The 11221-nt window shown below is 54.5% G+C and overlaps 1 protein-coding gene across 1 annotated transcript; it reads left to right on the forward strand.

Annotated features, from left to right (window-relative positions):
* The first annotated feature begins 7728 nt into the window (after positions 1-7728).
* GLOTRDRAFT_54343 (uncharacterized protein) lies at positions 7729-11221 on the forward strand. Its single transcript, XM_007863633.1, has 5 exons — positions 7729-7766; positions 7824-8944; positions 9003-10482; positions 10544-10921; positions 10979-11221. Exons 2-5 carry the CDS (start codon positions 8213-8215, stop codon positions 10999-11001), a joined length of 2613 nt encoding a protein of 870 aa, XP_007861824.1. The 5' UTR covers positions 7729-7766; positions 7824-8212; the 3' UTR covers positions 11002-11221.

Genomic DNA, 11221 nt, shown 5'->3' on the forward strand with positions numbered 1-11221 from the left:
GTTATTCCCGGTGTTCCTGCCCCTGCTGCTCCCGAAGTCGACCCCGATATCTTGATGCAGCAGATTTCGGAAGAGTATGATCGGCAGCGTGCCAACTCTTCAGAGCGTGCCGGATCCACGAAGGCAAAAGATGACGAAGCCTTAGCAGTCCAGCAGAAGAAGGGGGAGTCAAAACGTCGAGGACCTATTTGCTGGAACTGTGGAGAGACCGGGCACATCCGTAGCGCGTGTCCAAAGCCGGCCAAGAAGAAGGATGGCAAAGACGACAAGTCGAAGCCAAAGCCAAAGGCTAGTGGTACCGCCAACGCGGCGGAATCCGAGTCAGAAGGCGAGGGCGTCTACAGCGTGCTGGAATGCGATGTCGATAGTGACGCTGAGTCACTGCCGCCGCCAGAGCCTATTCATGATGTTGATAGCGAGGGCGACGAGATCCCGGACTTGATGAGCATCTGCGATAGCGACGAGCAGTCAGACGCGGGTGACAATGAAGGCGAGGACCCGTTCTTTGATTTATATGAAGACGGGGATGGGTCTGATGGGTCTTGGGACCGCTGCGCGTCGAGTGGCGACGAGGGTGATGCATTTGTGTTGTCACCAGATGCTGTTGATGCGATCGGCGCCGAACTCGAAGGCTTGGCAGAGGCCGATGTCCTGGCGGTTATTGAGGCCGTATTGGAAGACCCTGTCGAGACGAACGCACACGTTAGCGACGAGAAGAACGTCAACAACGCACCGCGGAAGGAGCTATACGACTCCGGTGCAACACGTCACCTGTCGCCGTACCATGATGACTTCGAGTCATTTGTCGAAATCCCACCGAAGATGTTTACTGCGGCAAACCAACAAGATTTCAGTGCCGTTGGTAAAGGAGATTTGGTTGTGGACGTACCGAATGGCGTTGACCCGTCAAAGCTGCGTTTGACGGAAGTCCTATATTCACCCGAGATCGGGTACACCCTCATCTCCGTTGGGCGTCTTGACGAAGCCGGTTACACAGTCACGTTTGGAGATGGGAGGTGCGAGATCCGTGAGGATAGCGGTGAAATAGTTGGCCAGATCCCGCGGTCGTCCAAAGGCCTATACCGTGTTGTACACGAGTCAGTAGAGCCGGAACGCGAGGTTGCAGCTGCAGCAACGGAGCGTGTAACGGTCGCCGAGCTGCATCGGCGTATGGGCCACATTTCGCCCGATATTGCGCGCCGCCTGGTCGAGAAGGGTTTCGTGACCGGATTGGCTCTCAACACGTCATCGTGCGAGCCTTTTTTCTGCGAGTCATGCGTGATGGCTAAGGCAACACGCAAGCCTGTGCCAAAGGTGCGAGAGGGTCAGCGGGCAGAGAAATTCGGTGATGAAATTCATACCGATGTCTGGGGACCGTCATCTGTGCAAACCCTTGGTGGACGCCGATACTATGTCACGTACACGGACGACGCTACTCGGCATACACACTTATACTTGCTGCGCTCGAAGGATGAAGTCTTCAGTACTTACAAGGACTTCGAGGCATGGTGCCGTACACAGCACAACGCCGCGGTAAAGTCACTGCATTCCGATCGGGGCGGCGAGTATAGGAGCGATGAAATGTCTGCTCACCTTCGCAGCGCCGGTACCCGAGCAAAGCTTACCGTGCACGACACCCCCGCGCAAAACGGTGTTGCCGAACGCCTGAACCGTACACTTCTGGAGAAGGTCCGCGCGATGTTGCACGCGAGTGGGCTTCCGAAATCCCTCTGGGGGGAGGCAGTCCGACATGCTGTGTGGTTGAAGAACCGAACCTCTACAAAGGCGTTAGGTGGCATGACGCCGTACGAAGCGTTAACGGGCAAGAAACCGAACTTACGTGGAGTGCGTGAGTGGGGCTCTCGTATTTGGGTTCACGATGGGCGGAAGGGCTCGAAACTCGCTGAGCGAGTTCGCGAGGGCCGTATGGTTGGGATATCGGATGAGTCAAAAGGATATCGTGTCTATTGGCCAAAAACACGTACCGTGACCATCGAACGAAACGTGTTTTTCGACAATTGGGCTTCTGAGGCACGTTTCGAGGGGGAGAAAGAGGAAGACTTCGAAATTGTTAGCGAAACGTCCTCGCAGCCGAAGAAAACACTCACCGAGACTAAACCCGAAGACCCCCAAGAGAACGTACTGCCGCCGCTGCCCGAGCAACCTGCCATCTCCGAAAACGAGCCTGTCCCCGAGTTAGCACCGCCTGGCACATTTGCCCGTAAGCCGCGTACGAAGCGGCCCGTGCCTGAGCCGGTTGAACGCCCCAAACGCGACCGAAAGCCGTCGCAGTACTTGCGCGACTTGACCTCCGGCGCTGGCAGTACCTCTGCGAGGCCTGCTGATCCGCCCATTCCTGTGGGCCTGCAAGCCCCGAAGCCGTCCGTTACTCTTGAGGAGGTGCCGGACGAGGCTGATGAGCCAGGGGGAGTTGAATACACATTAGTTGCTGAGACGAGTGAGGTTGAAGCTTTGGATCCGCGTGACCTTCGCGAGGCCCGAAAGCGTCCGGATTGGACCTTGTGGGAGGACGCGATTTTCGAGGAGCTTGATGCCTTGAACACTGCCGGGACTTGGAGTCTGGTGACGCCGCCAAAAGACGCCAATGTTATTGGATCAAAATGGGTCTTTCGCGCAAAGAAAGACGCGAGCGGTAACGTCGTGCGTCATAAGGCGAGACTCGTGGCTCAGGGCTTCAGCCAAGTCCCCGGCGTCGATTACTTCGACACATTCGCTCCTGTAGCTAAGCTGGCGTCTATCAGAACGGTGCTCGCGCTCGCCGCTGGCAACGACTGGGAGTTGCACCAAGTTGACATCAAGGCTGCTTACCTTAATGGAGAGCTGACTGATTCCGAAGTGCTCTATATGCGTCAACCTCCGGGGTATCCAGTGCCCAACTCGGAAGGCAAGGTCTTGCGTCTTCACAAGACCATCTACGGCTTGAAGCAATCCGGGCGCCGATGGTACCAGAAGCTGACTTGGATCTTTGTCGACAAGCTTGGCTTTGCTCGATCGGAGGTGGATCACGCAGTTTTCGTGAGGAGGACTGCTGATGGCTTGGTTATAGTCGCCGTGCACGTTGACGATTGCACGATCGCGGCGACGTCTCTTGAGCTGATTGTCGCGCTGAAGGCAGGTTTGCGGGAGCATGTTGAGGTTACTGATCTGGGTAAGCTTCACTGGCTTCTCGGTATCGAAGTGCAGCGCGATCGTGAAACACATACGATTCGCCTCTCGCAGCGTTCGTATATCGATTCTATCATCCGCCGTTATCACTTCGAAGAGTTGAAGCCGGCCTCAACCCCAATGGAGCCCCACCTGCGTCTTTCGTCAGCTCAAGCCCCGTCGACAGCACAGGAGTTTGCAGCTATGCGCGACGTACCGTATCGTGAAGCTATCGGTTCATTGATGTATGCAGCTCTCGGTACGCGCCCCGACATTGCTTTCGCCGTCGCGACTCTATCTCGTTTCTCGGTCAACCCTGGTCTGCCTCACTGGGACGCTGTCAAACGCATCTTCCGGTATCTGAAGGGGACGAGGGATCTATGGCTGTGTTATGGAGGTGTTCGCAGAGAGTTGGTTGGTTATGCTGACGCTGATGGTAGTATGGCTGAGGATCGACATGCGGTATCAGGCTATGCATTCCTTATTGACGGCGGTGCTGTGTCTTGGAGCTCGAAACGACAAGAAATTATCTCGCTGTCGACGACTGAAAGCGAGTACGTGGCCGCTGCCCACGCTGCAAAAGAAGCTCTCTGGCTTCGATCCCTCATTGGGGAATTGCTCACGCCTATTGGGGAGGCTACAACACTCTACTCGGACAACCAATCGGCTATTGCGCTCACGGAGAATCATCAGTACCATGCTCGCTCGAAGCACATCGACATTCGTTTCCACTTTATACGCTGGGTCGTTGAAGATGGGAAGCTTCGTCTAGTCTACTGCCCTACTGCCGACATGGTGGCCGATACCCTTACCAAGGCTCTTCCTTCGCCGAAGGTCAAGCATTTCGCTGTTGAGCTCGGACTCCGCACAGTTTGAGGGGGAGTGTTGGAGCGACTGTGGGAATCAGAGAGGTGACACCGCTCTGTTTCTCAGGCTGTGGCAAACTGCACGGATTCCAAATTTAGCGACATTCTTTCCTTTTTGGGTTATGTTTATCTTTCGTTCTCTTATCGTAACTCTTTATCACTCTGACAGCTCATATAGCGTTGTGATAGCCTTTTGACGTATCTAGATTGTTGTACTGTACCTTGCGAGCTCGAGGACCTTAAGTACAACGCCCCCGTAGATACACCCCCATCTTTGCACTTGTTCGTTAGACGTGCTAAGTGGGGTGAGTTTGTATTCACGAACCCGTTCGTTCATGGACTTACCATTACCTGTAGTTTACTTGTCTGTTCGTTCACAGGTAATGCGAGATCTTTGCACTTGTTCGTTAGACGTGCTAAGTGGGTTTACTTGTCTGTTCGTTCACAGACGTGCACGTCTACGCAAAGGTCGAATATATTATATTATTTTAACAGAAGAATCTATTCTTCCCGTCCAATTTTGCGATTTTGGCCTTGAAGGTAGAAAACCGGTCAATTATGGGGGCTATTTAGCACAGAAACACACACATGAAGTACAAATCGGAAAAAAGGAAGGGAAGGATGTGATTTTTTGTTCATAAATGAATATTATATGATTTTTCTGGGAATTGTGGTGCTGTGTGGAATCCACAGTTTGCACCACAACGACGTGCAGCCCAATGAGCCTGCTCGGCAAGTGCCGAGACGCGTTGAATGAGCGCGTCGCTACGCGTCGGGACGTGTTTTTACGGTGATGCATCACTTCTGGCTGGTCTCGCAGCTATTCTGGGCTGCTTGATTGATCTGCTGAGCTTCCTCGTCATGGATAGGCCCCGGATAGGGCGTTCTCGAGGACACAAGACTCAATTCCGGAAGATAGGATCTGCAAAGATTACTGCACTATTGGAGGCTGTCGAGAGATTCTCTGAAGGCTACCCTTTTAATTCTTTACCAGCCAGCTGCTGTAATGCCTGAGTCTGAGGGCTCTCAAAAATACTGCTTTATTACTAATATAGAGCACTATATAGACTATAATAGTGCTTCTTATTGTAGATATTATCCATATAGCCCTGTATCTGAGACAACCAATCTATCTCATTGTAGTAGAGCTCACTACCACGAAGGAATATGCCACACAACCCGAGATGAGTAGCGAGGCCGGATTGCGAGACGCGAGTGTGACAATCACGGTCACGCGGACATTCGGCTGGCAGGAGTTGCCGACCCCCATTTCTGATGACTGTCCTTCAGCTTGGTTCAGGAAAAATGAGTGCGAGGGAGCTGCCAATCGAAGATTGGCAGTGGATGAGCACTCTGGTTCTGGTAGGATGGTACCTGGAGTCTGCAGGTATTATTGACTGTCTCTTCCACTGGGGACAAATGACCTGTGTGACAGAGCCACCAATCTTTGATTGGCAGCAGAGGAGCACTTTGATCTATGTTACTTGTGTCTAGTAGTGCAGCTGTCACTATCCCCTGGGCTGGGTACAAATACAATTTTGTAGCCACCAATACAGACCAACTTTCAATCTGTCAGAGAGGCAGGGACTTTTATGGTAGAATGATGGCAGGGCCACAGGAGGACAAAGTATGAACAAAGGGGACATCACACATACAGATCTAAGGGCTCTTGATATGTGCATAAGAAAGAGTACTGTATACATCAATTGGAACATTTATACACCCAATGCTATCACTTATCAGACACAACTCAGGACTCGTGTCCTGCCATGCATAGCAATGGCCCTCTACTGACAGGTAAGGAAGTAAGCCCTAGTGATGTAATTTTTAACGGTGCGAGTGTGGCAAGTACAGTCGACTCTGTCATAATCCATGGGTTCGGCTCTTCACCGACACGTATGGGCTGTGATAAAGTTGATTGCAGTACGTCACCTCCTCCCGTCCCAAGGTTACTTCCGTGACCGACTGTTGATTGCGCTACCGAGGCACATCCGACCCGTATATCCGGCCCTCAAATTCAATGTTCGGATTGGCATTGCTGATGTCAAACAGAAAGGTATAGTACAGTGCAGTCACTCGCCGTATTCATTGTTGTTCAAATGCTACCCCACCCTCTCCGCTATGTCTATCCACTAGACCGAGAAGATCACAGATATCGCCATGCAGGCACGTGTCCCTTGCCTAATATCAGTAGGGCCTACACCCAATGTAGTCTCTGCGGTTGTACGCGACCACGAGCACAAAATTGGAGCCAGCTTGGTGAAAAGGTGCTGGTGAGATGGGTCCAGGAACGCCGAATTAGGTGGGGCTTGAATCAGTGAACTCTAGAATTGGGAGGCCATGGTAACGAATTACGCGCCCTTGCCACCAACCTGTAGCGAAGAGAGTAGGTAGGTTTCGTTATATTTGCTTCGAAGAGTCCCATTTTCGACCCTCCTCGACCCGCAGTGAGTTCTGCCTCCGGGAGCGCGTACGCGCTCTGAATGCTCTTCTCCTGTCCAGCCGGGCACAGACCCCGTCGATCCGATCCTCCACCCTCCGGTCCAAATACGAGACAAAGCGGCCGAGGGGCTGGCGGTGTGTGGCGAAAGTCTCGAGTCTTCTCGGAGGAGAGGGATGAGCCGTTCGGGCAGTCTATGCTTAAAGGATATCGATTCCTGGGCTAATGTGAATGTGTTCCCCGCCATGTGTCCCCGCGTATTGCACAGTGATGGAGAGACGGGAATGTGGTGGTGGAGAGGACTAAGTGGGATTTAAATTAGACAACTGAGTCTAGCTGGGGAAATACCATGTATTTTCCTTGGTCTTTGAAGAGGAATTCCCTACTGAACATCTTCGAGAATCCTTGTGCGCTCTTGTAGACGGTGGCTGCATATATGTTCCTCAAACCGGTAATTGGATTATGTGGCAGTTAATTAAGATTCAGATATGATGTCATCCCGGATCAGTAGAAGTCGCGGGGAAATTGTCCAAGATTAACGTCGGCAATTTCCTCCCCCTCCCCGTTCACGCGACATACGCCCCCAAGAAAACATACGCTTTCTCCCTTGCATTGGATCGAGATATGTTATATTTTCAAGAAATTGCAGCCCGGATGCAAAGCTGGCAACGGCCTGGACACGGCTCCGAATGAACGAGGTCCGATCGTGCTCGTCGTCACAGCTGTCAAACAGGCTGCTCGCTCTCCACTTTTGGCATCGCGTGCGCTGAGCCCGACATCGTCAGGAACGACTGACGTAGCCCTTACAGACGGACTAGAAATGACGGGGCCTGCGGGAGCGAGCGCCCCCACATTCTTGTTCACCAACCACGACGACCACGACGACGGAGCGCGATGGCGACGACAAGTCACCAGTACGGCGAGGGATATTCGGGGAGAAACCCAGTGCCCACGATTCAGGGATACCAAGGTACGTACCCTAGGCTTTGTTTCCTTTGTGAAGTGAAGTAAGACTCACATGCGAGCAGCCGAACAAGACCAGCTCGCGCGCTCTCAGAACGCCGACCATGTTGAAGTCGACAAGTCCTTACCGCCTACGCCGGCAGTCTCAGATGGCGCCGCCGCGCCGCCGCCTCAGAAGAAGAGCGGCGCAGACGAGAAGAAGGAGATGATGGAGCGCCTCCAGCCACCAAAGGACGCGAAACCTGCGGACCTAGGTAAGCAGAAGGGAGATCGGTGGGCGAAGGACCCGGTCACAGGCGTGGACGTGTTAGTCAAGGACCCCAAGTTCGATGGTACACGTTTTACTCGTCTCCAACGACATTAATACAATAATTGACACTCTCACACAGACTTCCGCCAGCAGGGCTTCGACAACGCCGGGCTGGACCCATCCAGCGACAAAGCTGGCCCGGCTCTGAAGAAGCCCACTGACCCGGCCAAACAAGACCCGCGTTATCCCGCGCCTGCCCCAGCGCAGGTGGGCAACATCTGCCTGCAGCCATTCCCGCCGCCAGTCGACCCGGTCGACCTCTCGCACGCCAAGAGTATCCTGCGTACCGGCGCACTTGTCGTAACGGCCCTCTGTGCTGTTGCATTCTTCTTCACCTGCCTCGGCCACGGCGTCTCCTGGAAGGCCTTTTCCGTGCGGAGTACTCTCCTCGCAAGTACCGCGTTCGTCGCATGGGTCGGCGCTGAGAACGCGGGGCGCAAGATTGAGAAGGAGCTCGAGCGGATCCGGATGAAGATGCACAAGGACCGCGGCGAGACGTACTCGCCGCCGACGCCGGAGAGCGTCGAGTGGCTGAACGCGGTGCTCAAGCTCGTGTGGGGGCTCGTCAACCCCGACATGTTCATCCCGATCTGTGACATGGTTGAGGATATCCTGCAAGCGTCCCTACCTAGCTTTGTTGACGCGGTGCGCCTGACGGACGTCGGGCAGGGCACGAATCCGCTGCGGATCGTGTCGATGCGTGCGTTGCCAGACCAGCCGGGGCACCCGGACTATCCGCGCGAGGAGTGGGTCGGGCTCGACAAGGACACGCAAAGCAAGATCCGGGCTGAGGAGGCAGAGAAAGGGAAGCAGACGGGCGACCCCGCCAAGGACGAGGTGGACACGGACCAGACGGGCGACTACCTTAACTACGAGGTGTCCATCTCGTACCAGGCGCTACCCGGACAGTCGCGCCGGCTGCGCTTCCACAACATCCACCTCTGTCTGGAGTTCTTTCTGAGCGCATGGGACTGGTTCCGCATCCCGATACCGATCTACGCGATTGTGGAGGGTTTCGTGGCGACGGCGCGGCTGCGCATGCAGTTTGTTCAGAACCCACCTTTCGTGAGGAATTTGACGGTGACGTTGATGGGCGTGCCAAAGGTAGAGGTTAGCGTTGAGCCGTTTACGAAGAAGCTGCCGAATGTGCTGGATTTGCCGTTGATTAAGCAATTTGTGGAGATGGGTATCGCTGCTGCTGTGAGTGGTTCGGGTTAACGTACCGTTAACATGAGAAGATGTTGATGTCTATCTGCAGTGCGCACAATTTGTAGCGCCGAAGTCCCTCACGCTCAATTTGGCCCAGATGCTTGCTGGTGACGGAATCAAGAAGGATACCAAGGCGCTCGGTGTACTTGTCGTCACCATCCACCACGCGGAGGATATTTCTGCGCAAGACTCGAATGGGTTATCGGACCCATACATTGTCCTGGCTTACGCAAAGTTCGGCAAACCACTCTATAGTACGCGCATCATCCTTGGCGACCTCAACCCCGTCTGGGAAGAGACGGCCTTCCTGCTCGTCACGGACGACGAGGTCAAGGCCGAGGAGAGCGTGTCCGCGACGCTGTGGGACTCAGACAAGCGAACTGCCGACGACTTGGTCGGGCGGGTGAACGTCCCGCTCATCGAGTTGATGAAGAACCCGGGCACGATGCATTCACGCGTGGACAAGCTGCAGGGCTTCGAAGACGCGAATGACATGCCAGGGACGCTGCACTGGGAGGTCGGGTACTTCGACAAGGCGCCGCTGAATAAGGCGCTCAAGAAGGCGGACCCGCAGCCGAACGTTCCGGACGTCGTGAAGGACAAGAAGCAGGCGCAGGAGACGCCGACGGTGGCTGATACACAGGAGGAGGCGGATGCCCTCAGGACCCCGCCGGATCCCAACATTCCAAGCGGGATTCTGAGCGTGATTATTCACCAAATTAATAACCTCGAGCGGCAGGATATCAAGGGGAACACTGGGTCTCGCGAGGGTCAGGGCGGCCAGGATACGGAGGAAGCGGCGGAGGAGGGAGAGAATTTGCCGAATGGGTACTGCGAGATTATCGTCAACGACGATTTGATCTACAAGACGCGGGTGAAGCAGTACACTAGCATGCCGTACTTTGAGGCGGGAACGGAGCGGTTCGTCCGGGACTGGAGGGAGACGATTGTGCGCGTGCAGGTAAGGGACGCGCGGGTGAGGGAAAAGGATCCGGTGCTGGGGATCGTGACCGTGAAACTGGCGGAGCTGTTCCAGAATAGCTCTGAGGTGACGCGGCTGTTCTCGCTCCAGGAGGGGATCGGGTATGGGCGCGCGAATATCTCGTTCTTGTTCCGCCAGGTGAAGACGCCGCTGCCAAGGGAGATGCTCGGGTGGGACACGGGCACGGTGGAGATCCTGGGGAGTATCTCCATCGAGTCGAACGAGGAGCTGCGGGAGGGCTTCAAGACGAAGAAGCTCACGATGTCGACGTCGGAGGATTCGTACAAAGCGCCGTCGTCGTCTGCGACTGTGACGGACAATAATGTGCATTGGGACCTGCCTGTGGACAAGATCCGGCTGCCGGTATATAACCGGTATTCGAGCGCGGTGCTGTTTGAGATCGGGTCTGGCGGTGTTGGGCCCATTGGGCAGGATTGCGACTATGTTGCGGTTGCGTGGTTGAAAGACGTGCCGGATGATGAGGAAGTCACCTTGCGTCTCCCGGTTCTGCGAAGCGATAAACTGGCTCAAGTCAGACAAAACTACAGTACGCCCCTTTCATTTGCCCCATTCTTCGTGCCTGACTCGCCACCACTTGTGTTTTGTAGTCAACGAACAAACTGCAAAGACGCACAAGTATGACATCGTCGGATATCTCACTTGCGCTCTTGTCCTCGACTCGGGATTGGACCCTGACCATGAGCCTCTCCAGACGAGCCGCGAGGAGCAGCATCGGTACGAAGCGTATGATCGCGTGGAAGGGCAGGAGAGAATTGCGGAACGCACCGCGCAAGTGAAAGAGAATGGGGAAGACGACCGGAAGGTGAAGCAGGGTATAGAGGAGGAGAGGAAGCACCAGCTTGCGATGCGCCACCGGGGCGTGATGCAGTTCAAACCCGCGAGGACGGCGCTGTGGTCGAAGGAAGGTATCAAGAAGCGAGCAAAGAGTATCAAGAACACAATCACCGGGAACAAGGACCGCGAACGTGAGTCGTTCATCCATTGCTCGCCATACATATGTATGCTCACATTCACCTTCGCAGCCACCGTGGAGACCGAAGCATAACTGTGTACTAGTTTCAAAGTTATTATGTAAAATAGATACGAACGTTGGACATTGTTGTATGATAGGGTCGTTCTTGTTTGTCTTCACCTTACGCATTATCTCGGACCAGCCACTCGTACACGTTGTTGGTGTGAGTCGAGAAGTGGTTTAAACTGTATCTCCAACCCTTACACCCTAGTACTAGACTTGTAACGCCGCACAACGAAGAAAGCCCTTCAGG

This window comes from Gloeophyllum trabeum, assembly GCF_000344685.1.
Source record: "Gloeophyllum trabeum ATCC 11539 unplaced genomic scaffold GLOTRscaffold_00002, whole genome shotgun sequence".
Lineage (NCBI taxonomy): Eukaryota > Fungi > Basidiomycota > Agaricomycetes > Gloeophyllales > Gloeophyllaceae > Gloeophyllum > Gloeophyllum trabeum.

Coding starts and splice junctions, on each gene's coding strand:
- GLOTRDRAFT_54343 (XM_007863633.1), top strand. CDS start 8,213: ATGAAGATGCACAAGGACCGCGGCGAGACGTACTCGCCGCCGACGCCG. Junction 10,483..10,543: donor TCAAGTCAGACAAAACTACA/GTACGCCCCTTT, acceptor TGTGTTTTGTAG/TCAACGAACAAACTGCAAAG. Junction 10,922..10,978: donor CGGGAACAAGGACCGCGAAC/GTGAGTCGTTCA, acceptor TCACCTTCGCAG/CCACCGTGGAGACCGAAGCA.